The sequence below is a fragment of the Zalophus californianus genome, chromosome 14 (genome assembly GCF_009762305.2).
Source record: "Zalophus californianus isolate mZalCal1 chromosome 14, mZalCal1.pri.v2, whole genome shotgun sequence".
In the NCBI taxonomy this organism is placed as follows: domain Eukaryota; kingdom Metazoa; phylum Chordata; class Mammalia; order Carnivora; family Otariidae; genus Zalophus; species Zalophus californianus.
In genome coordinates, this window is record NC_045608.1 from 28,393,856 (window position 1) to 28,411,974 (window position 18,119).

Below are 18,119 nucleotides of genomic sequence, written 5' to 3' on the forward strand. Positions count from 1 at the left end.
CTACCTACCTGTCCAGGTGTTACCATTCCTACTAAGTGGTCAGCAAAAGCGGGGTTACCATGACAGGTCTGCCAACAAATGCACCCCGAACTCCACCAGAGGCGCCCTGAGAGGTAAACTGACAGCACGGGGATGAAGCCCACGGGCCGTGTGCTGGAGCTCTGCTACCTGCTGCCTCGCTGTTCTCAGAGCACAAGAGCCCTCGGCTGTGGGCAAGCACAACCGTCGTGCCCCCTAGCAGCATGTGGCAGAGCTGATGCAAGGGGAAGGACTCAGTTCTTCGCAGAGCTCCCCAAGGTGATTTTCTAGAATAGGTTAATGTCAGGCAGCAAACCACTGGGAAAGCATGAGGCCACTCTCCAGGGTGGGAGGGGCTGGCTGGCCAACCTGGGCTGGCCCCCCACAGGCCAGTGGCCACCACAGGGCCTCTGCACGCATGGGCTAGAGTCACAGCCGTGCTACGTGGCAGCAAGGGAGCCAGGGCAGAGCCCGTACTTACTTTGCTAAGGTACTCCCTCATCACCTGGATGAAGTAGGGCATGGCCAGGTCCACGAGGTTGTGTCTCCAGGCCAGCTCCAGCACTACATCCGGGGGAAGCAGGTCGTAGCAGGTGAAGAGAGAGGCCGCGAAGCACTCCCGCTTGCCTTCCTCCAGGAACCACTGCAGCAACTTCTCAGCCAGCTCAGCGTCCCTGGACTCTGCAGCATGTTGCATGGCGTCCTGCAACCAAGGCAGACGCACAGCTCAGGTCTGCCCTGCCTGGCGCTGCTGGGAGGCACTTTCTGGGTGGGTAGGACACGCAACAGTGCCAGGCTCCGTGAAGGCCATCCTCGCCTGCAGAGGGGTCTCTGTGGCTCAGCTGCCCTCCGGTAGGATGGAGTACCACCTCCAGGAGGGCTCTGGAGGGCACCAAGTGTGTTCCTGGCAGCAGGCTCTCACAGACCTGCTGAAATGCCAAGAGGGAGGTGACGCGCAGAGGTGCAGGCACCCTGAGAGACAGGCTCTGGTCTTGCAGCTGGACTGGCATGCAGAGGGAGTGCATGGGACTGCCTGGGGGACGGTAACAGAGCTAGCAGGGCCTGATGTAAAGGTCAGAGTCGCTGTGCTTGGCTCAACAGCCAGCGCTATCCTTCCAACTCAGCATGCAGCAGCTACAAGGAACCCAGCCAGTGCTCAAGAAATAGCAATCTGCCCATTCTTCCTGACAAAAAAGTCCCCTCAAAAATCCCTGATTGCTACTTTTATATTTGCAGATTTGTCTAAAACATAAAGAATCATACCCACCCAGTGAGTAATCATCAGTAAATTAGTGATTTTGATTTTCTACCCACAATGGTGAGAAGCGAATGGCCTAAACTGCCAGTGCGTGGTCAGCTAGCTCTCCCGGACCCTCCAGCAGCCCTCCACAGCCCTGGACAACCTGGGCTTCCAGACACGAGACTGAAGCCTGAAGATGAGGCCTCTCGGCCTAGAGGCACAACCAGTCTCAAAGGCATTCTGGTTGCCCCCTAACCGCTGCCTGCTGTTGCGGTCCTGGCTCCTCTCCTTCTCAGTCCTCTGACATGAGACTCCCACGTGGGACCCAACATCCTATAAACCAGCTCTGTGGAGGCCCCTCTTGTCCCTGATCCTGAAAGGATCCTCTCCCACCAGCTTGTTGCTTCTGCTGAGTCCTGCCTCATCCCCATGCTGTTCCTACAAAGGCACCTGGCCTTTTAATGGCAGGGGGAGTGGAGGCTCAAGTGAAAGCTCCAGGACACCTTCAGGTCTCCCTGGACCTCTGACACCAATGCTGTCACTGCTCAGCACTCTTCCCGCATGTCCTTCAGTCCAGCAGGGCGGCCCACCCTTGGTTGGTTCATCTTCAATGTGCACCTAAAAGTGGGCACTTCTCTTCCTCCACAGGCCCGGGTACTGTCTCATGAACTCTTACAGACTCAACTGCCATCATCAGAAAGTGGACGTTTCCAGAACCATTGTGCTCCAACTGTCCAATGGCAGTTTCCTAGAGGATTCAGGTGCAATGAGCCCCACAGATGATCTCTCAGTCTGTGCCTGCCCCCTGCATCCTGGAACCAAGCTTGAATCTGAGATTCTCCCACACCTTCCCACTTCTTGTCACCATACCTGACCCATGTCACTACTGGGGCATCTCTCTACCTCGTTCCTGTTCCTCAACCTCCCTCCCAAACCAGTGCCAGCACTTTCCAGGGCCCTGCTCCAGGCCCTCGCCCTGTCCTGCACTGTCCCCAGCCTGTGACTGTATCTCTGCAGGCTCCTGTTCACTTGTGGGCATGAGGGGTCCATGAACCTACTGCCTGTTCACACACCTATGAATGGGCCCCTAGCCCTGACCTTCCCATGCCCTAACACATTCCCTCATGCCCCACCTGTCCTGCTGTTCCTCAACAACCCCAGCTTCCCACACGCAGTTACCACGCCCTCGATACCACTGGCTCCTCAGAGTGAACACACCTTAAAGTGGTTAGCCCTGACAGCCAAGAGCCCACTGCTTTTACACCCAACCTCTGCAATCTGGAAAGCATGCTTCTTATTGCTTTATGACTGTCCCAGAAGCCAGCAGTGGCTACTCACCAACCCCTCCAGGTGGCACACTATGACCGCCCACTCTCCCAGGACTTCCATGCAGGGTGGGCTCTGCTACCAAGGCATGGCTGACACGTGTGTGTGTGGGGGGGGGTGCTGTGCATCGTGGGCTCTTTAGCACCACCCTGGCCTCCACCTACTAGATGTAGCACCGCACCACCAGGTGTGACAACCAAACATTCCCTGGGGGTCAGAGTCGCCCTCACTGAAAACCAGGGCACTGGAAAGTATGCCCATGGCTTTCTGTGTGTGGCTTGTCCTTGTGGATTCTCTTTCTTGCACACATTGCTCTGAGTGGGATTGCTGGTTGGAAGGGGACAGGTGGCCTTCTGGCAGTTCTCACAGCTGCTCGCTCACTCACTCATTGCCCGAGCAATAAGGGGCCGTGCACTCAAGATCCTGGTGTGTACACTGGCAGGATGGGGCAGTAGGGAACCCCTAGCCAGGGGCAGTTTCCCTCTGGTGTGTTGGAGCCCCGCTGCCACCTCCCAGTGCCAGTGCCTGAGGACCCTGACAAACTGTCTCAGAGTTCCCTCTGTCAGCACCCGAGGAAGGACCATAAGCACTGTCACTAAAAGGGAGGACATGTCACATAACAGTCCCAAACTGGAGGTAACAATTGGGATGAAGCTTGACGTGTCTCTGATGTCCAGGCTTCTCTGGCCTCGGCCCATGTGTGGTGAGAGAGAGACGCCCGTCCTCTTCTAAGAAAGAAACTCAGGAATGCCAAGGACAGTTCTGGGAGTAACACCTTTTAGGTCAAGCTCATGGCCTGAGAAAAGGCTCCCCAGAGGCTCATGGCATGAGGAACCCTTGGAGATCAGGTTAGCCACACTGCACATTACAACAATGGCCCTCTCATGCAACTGTACTTTATCCCACTGGGGAGATGCTGAGGCCAGGTGGAGTGAAGGTAATGCCTTCAAGGGCCTGGGATCTCTCCAAGCAGCCCACCCTGGCCAGCAGATGCCCAGATCTGGATCAAGAGAGGGTGGTACTGCACCACTGCTCAATGGCAGAAACAAGTATTGTGAATGGGATTTTCACTTTGGTGTTTTTATTCCCTATATCTTGATCAATAGAAAGCAAAGTAGGTGCCAAGTGAATGCTGCCACACTCTGTTCAGGGAGAGTGAGAGTCACAAACACCTGCTGGGAAAGATTCAACTCCATAGGAGCTAGTCTTCTGATCCAAGTAACTGAAGAGGCTCAATGTTAACGACAGATAATGATCTTCACCCTGTGTTCTACAAACAGGTCCCCCTTTACTTCATCCTCCTTGTCCCCACCGTAAGTATCTCCTGATAGGGCGTTGTGGCCATCTCACCAGCCCTCCACCCCCAAAACATCAGGAAGCACACAGGAGTGCATGGGGCACCGGGAAACCCACCTTGTAGAGATGGTCCTTCTTGCAGAGCTCCACGCTCTGGGCCCACCGCTTGTTGCCCTTGTACAGATAAGCCGCAATGCGCCTGAACTCAATCAGCTGGTGCTTCTCTAACCGCTGTGCCAGGGCGATGTTGTCAAAGTTGTCGTAGGCATCAATGGATGCCCTCAAACCCTAGGAAGACCCGGCCTTTCCGTGGGTGAGGGACACAGTGGAGCGGACAACCAGTTATTACTCATTGGCAGCTCCTGCCACCATGGCCTCAGAAAGGCCCCTCTTCATCTACCTTTGGTGCCTTGTGGGGCCCACAACCCCTCCTGTGCAAGGTCAGCCCTTGGAGAAGGGGGCGGGTACGAGGAGGGGCTCTCCAGTCCCTGAGTGCCCAACACTGGCTGCAGGGGTCCCTGGGGCAAAGGGAGGTCACTGCCCTCTGATAGGGCTCCTTCCCCCACACCCACCTGGTAATCCTCCTCTTCCGTCAGTAGGTGGTTGAGGGCCTCATTCACACTCTTGTTGTTGTGGCTCTGGACTGACCGCAGGTAAGGCTTCACTAGGGGCAACTGGCCTGCCTGACAAGTCAGGAGAATGGTTAGGGCACTCAGGCAAGTCATCAGGGCACTGAGCTGGGGGCACTGTGACACACTGATGGGCCAAAGTGTACAGCCTGGTTCCAGGTCTCCTTCCAGAGAGCCACAACTGATATGCCCTACACATACCAACACATGAAGGGCTGCCTGGGTTACTGAGTAAATGCCAGTTTCGTCTATGGATATTTTGGCTGAAATACAAAGCTGTATCTGAAACCTAAAGCAGTTTGATACATTTAATCTTTACATTTGCTGGGTATCAATTTAAAGAACTACTTATTGGGCCACTGGGTAGCTCAGTCATTAAGTGTCTGCCTTCGGCTCAGGTTGTGATCCCAGGGTCCTGGGATCGAGCCCCATATTGGGCTCCCTGCTCTGTGGGGAAGCCTGCTTCTCCCTCTCCTACTCCCCCTGCTTGTGTTCCCTCTCTTGCTATGTCTCTCTCTGTCAAATAAATAAATAAAATCTTAAAAAAAAAAACTACTTATTAAGGAATGGGGTGCCTGGGTGGCTCAGTCAGTTAAGTGTCTGCCTTTGGCTCAGGTCATGATCCTGGGGTCCTGGGATTGAGCCCCACGTTGGGCTCCCTGCTCAGTGGGGAGGTCTGCTTCTCCCTCTCCCTCTGCTGCTCCCCCTGCTTGTGTTCTCTCTCTCAAATAAATAAAACCTTTAAAAAAAAAGAAATAAAATCTTTTAACAAAAATAAAAATAAATTATTTATTAAGGAATTACCACTCAGATGACCTTGACCCAATACACCCTTTTCTGGCTCTGGGATGCTGGCTGACTCACCTTTGAAAAGAAGCCAACAGTCCGGGTGTGGTCTAGCCGGGGCGCCAGCACAAGCAACAGGTCGTTGATGAGCAGAGGTTTGTAATCCAAATAGAACTGCAGCGCTTTATAGTAGAGCTCCACATTGGCAACCTGTGGGTGGAGATAGAGCTAAGGGTTGGCTCCTGTCAATCCCCAGGCCGCCCCACCCACCTGTCTCAGATGCAGCACACTCCACCGTAACTCCTTCCAGTTTTTGCCCAAATGCACTTTATTAGTGACGCTTGTTGTGACTGCCCCTTTCAAGACCAAACACTCCCTCCCAACATGCCCCCTTTCCCACTTCTGACATTTTTCTCCTCAGTATTTGCTCCTCAGTGACCTAAACAGCAGGCCTTTGTTTCCTGCCTCACCTAGTATCTGATGCAGGGTCCATGCTCAGGTAGTATCTGTTGAGTGAATGAATGAGGGGTAACAGGCCAGGATAAACCTGAACTTCAAAACATGGTTTTATCCAAGCAAGATTCCCCCAGTCCTCCCTGGAAGCTCACCCTGAGCTGTAAGCAAATCCGTAACACATCCTATTATGTCTTCACTGCTCTCAGACAAGACACCATGGTATGCGAGGTCCGAGTCATTCCAGGCTGACCCTGTGTCACTAGGAAGGCCACCCTCCTAGGCCTGCTGATAGTGGGGCCTGGTGTTCAGAGAACAAAGGTGGTTCCTACCTCCAAAGGGACGTGTGCCAGGTGTGTGGTGATCAGCATGTCCAAGGGAGCACGTAGAGGTCCAAGGGTGCACACAATATGTAGCAACATTAGAGTCATGCTGGGCGGAGGGGCTGGGCACAGTGGGAGCTTTCTAGTAACACTAGCTCCAGGTAAGCCAGCAGCAATGTGGGCCCAGTGACATCTGCAGACCACATGGCAGAGGAAGAGGACTACCCACAGCCCCCCTCATTACTGGTACTCTTTTTGGTTACTGACTTTATCCTCCTCTCCAGTCCCTGGCTTGGACTGGCCCTGGCCCCTCTCAGAGCAGAGCACTCACTGTCACCACAGATTTTGACCTAGACTGGCCTCAGGGCCCCTGGTGCTGTCCCTGTTGGTGCCCCCTCCCCTTCCCCTGGGCACACTTGCTTCAGAACTCTGGAACCTGCTAATCTTCCAGCCAGGCCCTTTTACTCAATGATATCTGGACCCAATCAGGGGTCTCCGCCAGCCTAGATGTCTAACAAGCAGAAAGGGCAGTGGGGACGTAAGGTGGGGGTGGAAGGGCAGGGGCACACTGGATAACCCGCTTTCCCCGCCTTTGGAACAAGTCATTGCTGCCTTCACTAAAGCATGGCCAAAGTGCTCCACATCCCTCTGCTTAGACAGCTTAAGGCAGAGCACAACTGGCCATGCTGCATTCCCTCACTGCAGTGACTATGAAGCTGGATATGAGCAGGCCCAACCACTCTGGGTGGGTGGGACCATAGACATGTGTTGTGTTGTGTTGGGCTGAGCCACTGATCTGGTGACAGCTGGCACTCTCTGAAGCATCCCCTGCTCCCATCTAGGGCATTGGCGTCTGTGTGGCACCCTCTTGTGGAGCCAAGCACCAGGATGGGATCACCAACAAGGTCACACCCCTTTGTGCAGTTGGTAAGGACGGCCACCGCTGCCCCAGGACTAGGGACGGGGCATTATTCCTGTTTTGAAGAAGAGAAACAGGCTCAAAGATTCTGTCACAAGCTCAAGGGTGACCAGTGAGGGTGCTCTGGCTCCTGACAGTCACTGCACTACCTGTGAGAAGCACCTACTGTAGGCCAGGCACTTGCTGCTGCTCACTTGGCAGGCAGGAAACATGTCCATTTTATGGATGGGGTCACTGAGGTTCACAGTGATGACACTAGCTCACAGTGACAGAGACAGCAAGTGGCTGAGATGCAACCCAGGTCTGTGTCACTCCTGCCTGGCCCTCCACCACTCAGTCCTGTGGCCAGATGATTCTAAAGTTCTCCTGTTGTGTGCCCAGAGTCCTGTTGTGTGCCAACAATGTCCTCTCTGCCAGGCCACCACACCAGGTAGGTGTCCTTTACATCCCTCTCTCCTCCACATGCAAACTGACAAGGGTCTCTCACATAGCAGAGAGGCAGAGGCATCAAGAACAGAACTCAGCTGTCAGCTGCATGAACACTGTTTTGCCACAAGAAATGGTCTGTCGGGGTGTGTGAGGGGCTCAGTCGGTTAAGCGTCTGCCTTCGGCTCAGGTCATGATCCCAGAGTCCTGGGATTCAGCCCCGCATTGGGCTCCCTGCTCAGCAGGGAGTCTGCTTCTCTCCGTCCCTCCTCCTCCCCTGCTTGTGCTTTCTCACTCTCTTTCAAATAAATAAAATCTTAAAAAAAAAATATGGTCTTGTCTATGAGCATGTGACCTCGGACCCAAGATGTCATGCTGACTTCCATCTCTCCTCAGTAATCTTCTGATCCTGACCACCATCAAGGTAGACTGCACTTGGGTCATGGGCCACATCAGCTGCCTGGATAGCTTATAACGCCCCAGACACCACTAAGAAACAAAAAGCACTGCCACCTCAACCATGGCATGTCATCAACTTTAAAATGCATCCCGATATCATTTGAGTTCGATGTGAAAAAAGCATGCCTAGAATTGATCAAGTATGGGTTTTCCAGCATGTTTTTCTTGTATGCTGGGGGCACAGGAACGTGAAATCTGCCCACCCTTCCATCAGTAACCTGCAGACCTGTACAGGATGGGATGTCTGCAGGCCACCGATTTCACATACCACCACACTAAATAGCACTGACGTGTGTGACCTCAGATGCTGAGACCTGGTTAGGTACTCCACCCATCACCCACACCTGCCCTCAGCAGCCATATGTGGAACAGAAGGCAGACTACTCCCTGACCCAGATGGTGAGGAGCCAATGCCCACCCCCCCAGTCCCTCCCGGGAGCAACAGAACTGACATACAGTCAAAATGCTATCTTTCACTGACAGCAAATGGGAGAGACCTGTGGACAAGTTATTCATGTAAGGCCACTGGGACAAAACGAGGACACTCAAAGCCAAAGACCCGGGACTGATGACAGAAAGCTTCATCCCCTCACCTTCAAATACACAGGGCTCACAGAGGAGGAGAAGCTTGGAAGCTGGGCCCAGGCTGAGCCCAGAAACAAAACAGCAGAGGCCTGCTCAGTGCCTGCACCCAGACCTGACACCTTCCAACAGTATTTGGCAGCTGGTGGAATAGTTCAGCACCCTGGTTTAGCCCAACTAGACTATTGGAGGGTGGATGCTCCAAGGAAGGGTGGGGACCCAGAGGCCAGCAGATTCGGGCTCATGAATCCACCTCCACAGGTGCCTGTGCTCCTCTGGGGCTAGCAGTTTTAGGGGGAGAGACGTGAAGAAAAAATATGCCAGATGGTAGAAAATATGAAACAATACAACAGGAAATGGTATAGACGGGGTCTGGAGGTGGGTCCCAATCTGATAGGGCAGAAGGAAGAGCAAACACCAGGGTCTGGTTGTTCAGGACCCCGTGGGGGAGTGAGGTAGGGAGAGTGGTCCTAGGCCCTGCCCCGCCTGTAGCCTAGCTTTGGGGCCGAGGCCAGTCACTACCCTTCTTAAGCATCTGTTCCATTTGTGCAGACAGAATCACCACGACCTCCACAGAGGTCAGTGAGACCCTCACAAGATGAAGGCAAACACAAACACACCCTGGGGCGCACACACTGACATTCATCCTGCCTGCCCCTAGGATAGGCTGGGCAGAGGCAGACAGGAGCTGGTGCTCAGGCACCCTCTCACCTTGGCAATAACATCCTTGAACTGCCCTTCCCTCCAGGCGTCAGTAGGGTGATTGATCATGGTAAGGACGGCATTGTCGTACTCTTCATACTTGTCATAGAGAAACACCAGCTCTGCCCAGAGATGCGCCTGCTCTGCAGCTCTCAACACCTGGGAGGATAGCCAAGGCCGAGGGCTGGGCTTGTGCCCACATGCACACGGCAGCCAGAACCCCAAAGAGGGCTAGATTACCTTTGGGATGTTGACTCGGGACCAGAAGAGCTCCAGGTGCTCTGGCATCTTCTGAGGCTTGAATTTGGAGTAGAGAATGGCCAGCTCTGTGAACATGCCCATGTGGGCCCGCTCCAGGCCCAGGGCCGCCTCCAGCAGAGAGATCAGTTCCTCAAAGTAGCCTCGATCCTGACAGACCGACAGACATGCTTGAGGTAAGGGCAAAAACACCCGGGGTGGCCAGCCCTGCTCTCTCTCGGTTATGCACTCTGGTTCCAGCCCGCTGGACATGCCTGAGCTGAGTCTGACTGGTTTCCATCACATTAATGCCCAAAAACCTCAAGGGCCACCCCCAGGGGACGATTTCACACCCTCCTCATTCCCTGTCTTCACTGTGTGGATAACCTTGCTCCTGCTTCACTGAGAAATGGAAGCCATTAAAAGCAAATGTCTGTGTTGACCCTGCCGGCATCTGTACCCATGTTGTCTACTCGCATGCTGCTTGTGCTCCTGGCTTAGGCCCCAGCACCTGCCACCTACTGAGGCTGAAGGGTCAGTAACTGTCCCTTTCTCTCTGGGCAACAGCTTCTCCCTCCACAGCTTGCCTTTAGCAAACACCCTGCTTATTCTCCCATCCTGAAATGCTCTTTCTTGATTCCATGGCCCCTACCATTGCCATACCATTTTTCTACTCTTTGCAGCAAAACTCCTCAGCAGGATCCTGCCAGGTTGACTGTCCCTCCCTCCTGGGCACAGATGCCTTGGTCTCTGTAACTTCTTACTTTACCCCAACCCATGTCGGAGAGCCCTAGGCTCGCTTTCTGTTATTCTTTATCTGCCCCCAGCCCCCAGGACCTCACTCAAGTTGCATAACTTTATGTCCATCTGTGTGTCAACAAGTGGCTCCTATTTCATTTCTCTAGCTGAGTTTCTTCTCTGAGTCCCAGGCCCTGTTTCCCTCTGCCTCCCCTGACACCTCTACATAAACATCCAATTGGCAGCTTAAACTTGGTATGTCCAAAACTTAATCCCTGTTCTTCCCTTCCACCAGTCTCTCCCTTTAGTCTTCCCCACGTCCACTAGTGAGAACTCTGTCTCTAGTTGTTCAGGCCCAAAATAAATGGAGTCATCCTTACCTTTTTCCTCTCTCCCACACACAATCTACTAGCATACTGACTCAGCTGCACACTCAAAAACCCCCAAACCTGACCGCCTGATCACTTCTTACCCCGCATCACCCACCCCAGGGCTCTCCTGGCTGCCACCTGCCCGCTCCCCTATTTGCCTGTCCCCAGAAGGGGCTGTTCTCAACACGCAAGCCAGAATGACCCCTTACCTTCAGGTCCCGTGTCCTGCTGTGAGTCCTTCATGATGGCCTGTGTTCCCCCCAACCCCCCGACCTCCCTTCCCCAGGGACTTTCCTCAAATACTTGGCACATTCCTGCCTCTGGACTCTGCCCTTGGCTGCTGACCCTTCCTTCAGATTTCCCCACGACCAGGCCCTTCAATTTCTCCAGGTCTCTTTTCAGGGTCACCCTCTCAATTAGTGTGACCTTGATGGTCCCTTCATGAAGTTTCACCCAGGCACTCCTGGTCCCCAAACAGGCTCCATTGTTCCTGTAACTCATCACTTCCAAACGTGATGTTTGTGGCCTGTCAACCTCAATGAATGTGAATTCAACTGAATGAGGGTTTTTTTGTTTTGTTTACTGATACCATTATCTAGAATAATGCCCAGCATATGGCAGGTACTCCAACACTTGCTGAACAAATGAAGTATTCTGTCAGCCACCACCAGACTGCTTTATTACTTTCCCCGTTTACTTTATAGTTTTATTTCTTGAGCTTCTGTGGAATAGGAAAGCATCTGTCACTGAAAAGTCATCCAGCCTAGCTTGACATTTTAGACTCCAGTGGCCCTCACTTTCATAAGCTCATAGGCCCCTTGAACCCTGTGACTCACTAAGTCCCCCCATAGCCCTTACTATCCCCTCAGTGACAGGGGGCTGGGGCTTGAGTTCCATGGGAACAGTAACACCACGTAGCAAAATCCAATTTTCAGTCTACCCTGCTGACCCCACACTTCCACACACGCAGTTCCAGGACTCCCACAGACAGAGGCCCGGGCCCTGAATACACTGATGTCTGTCAACCACTTGACAGAGAAGATGAACTATGACACTAACACAGATAGCTCCCACTCTTCAAAGGTCCCTTGGGGCTCCCTACCCTGGACTGTTGCATGTCCTCCATCTCTATGGTACCTGATAATCATACCCTCTGTGGGCCACACACTCTAGGGGATTGGGGTATGGGCTGTGTCTCTGCCATGACTTGTTCCCAGCAAGGTACCCAAGGATTATCCACATGTGCAAGCCACTGGCTAGGCTTCTGAAGGTCCAAGGACACAAGAAGAGGGGGGAGTACTCTTAAAAACACAAATACCAACCTGTAGTTAGGTTCAGGATATATAACACACCAATCTGATTTGTGGACGGGTCGTCTAGCACATGAAAAGACTTTCCCATAGAGACAGTGCTTTGTATGCCTACCTGAGGATGTGACACATACTAAGGGGATGAGCGTCCCTTTATGTGGAGTGTTTAGGTGTCATTCATCATCTCCACTGCTGGTAGAGATCATCTCTGGCCAGAGACTAGTTACCTGGTAATAGCATATCAGCTCCTCCAGCTCATCTGCGTGAATGACAATGTGAAGACCACACAGCTGTGCAAGGCGGAACTCCTGCCCATCCACGCATGCAAAGCACACCTATGGGAGGGAAGGCCAGAGAGTGTGAGTGTCCCCAAGACAGGGCACAGTGCCACAAGAGCTGGCTGCCAGGGATGCAACTACAAATGCAGAAATACCAGCAAACAGTGTTTTTAAAGTTAGATTCTGAACAAGTAAAAGGTGAGCTGCGTGAGACTGGGAGAAAAAATAATGTCATTTCTAATCTGCAGGCCAATGGGGTATTTGAGATTGCAGAGAGAAGAGGGCTCATGCATTACTTCTAAGCCCTGAGACGTGAAGGTCTCTTTAGGGGACAGGAAAGCAATGCTGGAATCTCCTGTTTGGGGTTTGAAAACGGTTTAACAAAGTTCAAGAATAACTGTCAAAGGAGTACAGTTCATCTGAGTGCTGTTTATGTGGGAGGAGCTTACTTTAATAAATATTTTTTAAACTGAGCTTTTGTTTTAGGCACTCTGCAGTATGTACACTCAATGATAACAAGTTCTAGGAAGTAAAAGAAGCCCCCCCGGGGTTCTGCTCAGAAAGACTCAGAAGGGGCCCTTGAGTTGCTCGCTCGCTTTCTTTTTCTTTCTTTCTCTCTCTCCCCCTCCCTCCCTCCTTCCTTAGATTTTATTTATTTATTGAGAGAGAAAGAGACACATAAGCAGGGGGAGAGGGAGAAACAGATTCCCCACTCAGTAGGGAGCCCCACCTGGGGCTTATCCCAGGACCCTGAGATCATGACCTGAGCCGAAGTCAGATGCTTAACCAATAGAACCACCCAGGTGCCCCTAAGCTGCTCTTTTTTCAATGGCTGAAGACAGACCTCATACCCACAGGCAAAGCTGGTTTCTCTTGAAGTTTCCCTACCTCCCCATCTTCTATATATGCATGTGTTTTCATAGCAGATAAGGCAGAAAACCCAGATAAACAAAAATAATCCCACAACCCAGAGATAACTGGTCATTACCTCGAAACACAACTGTTACCAGCTATATTTCTTGTGATACAGCACCCACCAGATCTCTCTCTCTCACATAATCACACACAGAATGGAATTACCCTACACATTCTACTTAAATTTCTCACAGAATACTCAAAACCTCCCCTCCCATAACCTTGGCTATTCATTTTGGTAGAGTTGCAATATGTACACTATTTAAACATGCCCTTGATATTAGACATTTATGTTGATTTTAATCTTTTATTAAACAGTACTTCAGAGATTCATTGAAACTAAATCTTTTGTACCTCTTTACAAACTTTTTTATACTTACAGATAATTCTGCTATTATCAGAGAGCTAGAAGACGTGCCCTACCAATTTACTACAAAAGACCAAAAATGCCAATTTACATTGATCATACCACTAATAAGGTGGTTTTTAAAAATATCTTAAATTATGACACTACTTCTCATACTGATAATTCCATGCTATTAAGACAGCCTCTGGGAGCTGATTGGTCCAACACAGAGCTCTCCAAGGCCTTTGTTTCAACCACAAATGCAAGCTTACGAGGTTCTCTGAGCCTTCCCAGAAGACTCAGAACCCTGCCTGGACAAGGCACAAGGGTGTGGAGGAAGGAAGGACAAGGAGGAAAGGCTTGAGAGACTAGTGGTCTCCTGGAGACTTCCTATGCTTACCTCCTTCCACGTCCGGGTGCTGTTGGCCTTGCGGCTGCTGTCCACCGCTGCCTGATATTCCCCGAGGTGGACCAGGGTGGAAGCCAGGCGGGCAAAGTTAGAAACACTGCTGTACAGCAGCTTCGCGGCCTCATACATTCCCTCCTCGTAACAGCGGTCTCCAACCTACGAGCAACCAGGTAGCTTTACTGAGACCTTCTTAAATGGGAAGATTCTCCAGAGATGGTTCAAAGTTCCTAGGTGGCAGAGGTATTTCTGTTTTCAAAGAAGGCGAGTACCTTTCTGATCACACAGCAGCCTGGGCTACACAGAGCTTCTGAAGGATAAAGTGTGCCCCTCAGGCCCTGGATCCACTCTCCACCACCTGCTCCTGTGTCTGCTGGCTGTCATCTCCCATATCTGCACCCCAGTGGGCCTGGCCTCAGAGGTGTGCTCCTTGCTGCTTCCAGGCAAGTCCCCTCCGCCCCCACTGACAGCTGCCCACCAGAGAAGAGCCTGCCAGGAATCACACACCAGCCCTGGTTCTTGCTGCCACCCAAAGATCTTGCTCATTCCCTGACAGCTTTAGCTTTCTTTGACTTCCTCTGCTCTGAGGACCTTGCATCTCTCCTGACAACAGCCAGTCACTGTCAGCTGCCAATCCTGGGAAGCCTGGTACAAGAACCTACTCTCTGCCTGCTACCTCCCCTCCTTTCCAGCTCACCACCTCCAGACACCCCAACTCCTGCCCACCACCCCCATCTGCGCCCAGCCAACTCTCCTCCTGGCTTGCTGGCTGTTGGCAAGCCATGTGGCTCTACCCTCACTGCCTTGGTTGCACTTGGCTGTACTCACTTGGCCAAACCCCAGTCCTGCTTAGAGTGGTTTCTCTGCCAACTCCACACCCGAGACCGCAGAGCTAAATTCAGACAGCCAAAACCCAAAGTGCCACCCAGGCTCTCTTAAACTTCATGATGATGCCCCTAGAGGAACACGCAACACTAGCAATCCTACTCCCTCAGCCCAGGTACTCGCTCCTTGTCCATCATTCATTTCCTATCTTCTCTCCCCAAATTTCCAGCAACTCAAGCTGAGTGCCTGGCTTCCCAAACCCTGAGGAGACAGACACAACCTGAAGAGCCCTTCCATAAGCACCAGAACTGAGCCTGCCCCCTTGCTGCATCTGTGGTTCTCACCTGGCCCCAACGTCAACTCTACTGGTGCACGTGACCCCAGCCCCCCTCCCCTGCTCCAGCAAGCCTAGCAGTGATTCTTCCCTCTGTACTAAATCACTCCTATAAGCTTAAGGAATCAGTGTAATTTCCCCCAGCTCCAAACCAAACCAACCAATCTTCACTGTGACCTCAGCCCAGCTATTGGCTACCACTCTGCTTCTACCCTTTCTTTTTGAGCAATATTTTTCAGAAGAGATGTCTATCTGTCTTAAGATCTGTCCCCAGTCTCTTTCTGTCCTCTCTGGAATCTGCTGCAATCAGTCTCTTGCCAACTTGCTAGCAGAGTCACTGCTTCTAAGTCGCCAGCTCATGATGCACACCATCTGGCTTACCCATCACTCTCCCCGACAGACACCTACTTGCTTCCCTGCACAACCCTTTGCTTTTGTCCCCCTACCCCGCCACTTTCCATCCCCACTTCTCCCTGCCCTTGGGCTTTGGGGTGCCCTGGTCTCAGGCCTCAGCTTCCCCTCATCGCACAGTGTCAACTGCACACTGAAGACTGCCACATTTACAGCTCTATTCCTAAATTCTCCTTGGAAATTGGACTTCTGTACCCAGGACAGACGCCCCTGGATATCGAGATCGAACCTGTCTGCATGCAAGTCCTGACTGTCCTCCAGGCAGGCTTCATACATGGCCCCCACCTCAGTAGGCACAAGTCCATCTGTCCATGGCTGTCCCACGCCACACATGGCACAGCTGCCTTACTCCCCCTTCTCACTCACACTCCACCAGCAACCCAAGCTTATCACCAGCTCTCTGCCACTCACCTTGACCACTTTCTCTGAGTGGCCATTGACTCTGGCCTGGGCTACTGAATAGCCTCTTATCTGCTCTCATTGCTTCTGCCTCTGTCCTTCAGTCTGTTTTCAGCACAGCAGAAACTCCAGAGGAGTTCTGTTAACCCCTAAGACCAGATCATATCCCTCCTCTGCTCAGAGTCCTCTGATCTCACCCAGAGCGGAAGCTAGAATCCTGCCCGTGTCCCACAAGTCCTGACATGCCTTGCCAACAACCACCTCTCCCCAACATTCCCTCTCTGACTTGAACTGTGAGCCCATGTTTGATGTCCTGCTTCAGCCCCCTGGGCCACCTCTGTACTGCTCCTGCAACACACTGAAATATTCCTCAAGGCACCCTTGCACAGGCTCTTCTGTCTGCACTCAGGCGTCCTCCCTCAGAGGGATGGATTCAAGAACTCACCTCCGGGACACCATGCTAGCCACCTGTTGAGAAGTGCACCACCCACCTTCCCACATCACCTGCCCTACACTGTCCACCTCTCCCTGCTGTGCTTTTCTCCTGTAAACTTACCATTTAACACACCACAAATTTCTTGAATGGATCATAAGATCCACAAAGGCAGAAATTCGACTATTTTCACACCTGCATCCACAGTCCCTATCCTGGCACATGGAAGATGCTCAAGAAAAGTTCGTTGCATGGATTAATTAATGAAGTATCGTATCAAAGCGTATGATCCTTTAAGACTCTTATTATTGTCAATTTATAGGCAATACAGGGAAAATGAGTTAAATGACATCATGGGACTTCATTCAGCAGAAGCCAGACTGTGGGACACGTATAAAAACAGGCGGTGGACTAATCTGGCTGATGTGTACTGACCCCACCTTGGAGGACTGTGGAAGGCAGGGAGCACAGCCTTAGGGTCACCATGAACAGAGGCAAAGAACAAGCAAAGCCATCTGAGCTTCCTAGTCCAGCTAACTTCCGGTAGGATTTACCTTCTGTGTGACCCAAGACAGCATCTCTGGCTATGGTATTTAATAGACTCCCCAGTCAGGAGAATTCTGTTATGAATTCAGAGGGAGATTTCGGGCAAGGCTTCATTTTCTAACACCTTTATTAATTTTCTGATTATAAAGGCAATTTAAAAGTTATGGTCACCGATTAAAACAAGACTTGGCAAACACAGGCAAGTGAAAGGAAAATGGAAGAGTATTGCCCAATCCTTATCTCTGAGTTCTTCGTTGTCACCACCTGGGATGTTTTTCTAGGTACACAGATATGTTCATCATATTGTACATGAAGGTTTTCACTCGGCTAGAACTTACTTCAAAGGTTTTTCTGTCCCAAACAAGACTCTAAATACTTGTAATGGCTGTATTATATTCTACTGAAGGATGTTATTTCCTTTTGCTGGACACTGGCTTTCAACTGTTATTAGTATAAATCATGCTGCAATGATTAAATATTTATGTGTAAAGCTATCTGGACTTTTTCTTCTTTCTTGGGATTTATTTTTACATCTAGACCTATGAGGCCCATGATTAGGAATATACATATATTTAAAGCTTTTATGCATTAGATGAACTGATACTTTCCTTTGTGCTTTCTTCCACTGCCTATATGCTTAAAAACTCCTTCCTCATACAAAGATTCAAGTAAATACTGAAAACTTTTTATTAAGAAAAAAACCCCTCAACTTTTACCTATAATTCTTTTATCTAGAATCTCACCCCAGGAAATAGGAGACTTTACACTTATTTAGCTCTTTCTTTTATTTAACATTTTTCCTTAAGGTTTGTTTAAACATTTTGGTGTTATTCTTACTTTAAAAAAAATTCTTCCCATTACATTATGATAATTGCTAACAATATGAAAAGCTGTTAATTTCCAACCTCTCTCTTTTACCTGGCCAGTTACTCAGTTCACTTTGCTCCTCAGTGATAACAGCTAGAACACTGGCACATAGTCCTATACATTTTTTAGGAGAATCATTCTGATGTGCACAGCCAGGGGACTTAACTTCCATACCAGCGACAGTAACACAGGACTTAATTCACGGGGTGGCTTTTTTCTCAGTGTCAAAGATCCGTGCCACTCTAGGGAGCAATCCCTAAACCTGCCTGGAGCAGTTTGTGGTCCCCAGGGCACAGCCTACCTGCTGGATGTGGGCATTGTTGGGTCCATTAATACAATCTTCTAGCTCAGACAGACGGCTGGTTTTAGCCAGGGCAAAAATAAGTTCAGTATCTATATAGGATTCACGGCCCTTTTTCCTGGCCATCTGTAGAAATTTAACCAGATCCTCCCAATTGTCTAAAGACAGAAAACAAAAATACATTAATCCAGAGCTGCTGAGTTTAAACAGGAGGCTCAGCTCCTCCCATTTTGTCCCCAGTTA

General features: G+C 51.0%; 1 protein-coding gene across 6 annotated transcripts in view; it reads right to left on the bottom strand.

Annotated features, from left to right (window-relative positions):
* CLTCL1 (clathrin heavy chain like 1) overlaps positions 1 to 18,119 on the bottom strand; it is a 101,146-nt gene that overhangs the window by 3,878 nt on the left and 79,149 nt on the right. For 4 of the 6 annotated variants that reach the window (XM_027577453.1, XM_027577456.1, XM_027577455.1 and 1 more), the window contains 9 exons: positions 17,877 to 18,034; positions 13,755 to 13,919; positions 12,043 to 12,150; positions 9,400 to 9,567; positions 9,169 to 9,318; positions 5,374 to 5,505; positions 4,453 to 4,563; positions 3,998 to 4,168; positions 500 to 721 (listed from right to left, as the gene is read on the bottom strand). In XM_027577453.1, the coding sequence (XP_027433254.1) occupies positions 500 to 721; positions 3,998 to 4,168; positions 4,453 to 4,563; positions 5,374 to 5,505; positions 9,169 to 9,318; positions 9,400 to 9,567; positions 12,043 to 12,150; positions 13,755 to 13,919; positions 17,877 to 18,034 (1,385 nt within the window). Of the gene's footprint in view, positions 1 to 499; positions 722 to 3,719; positions 3,855 to 3,997; positions 4,169 to 4,452; positions 4,564 to 5,373; positions 5,506 to 9,168; positions 9,319 to 9,399; positions 9,568 to 12,042; positions 12,151 to 13,754; positions 13,920 to 17,876; positions 18,035 to 18,119 lie in introns of those variants that run through there. The other 2 variants (XM_027577459.1, XM_027577458.1) reach the window with 2 other exon arrangements.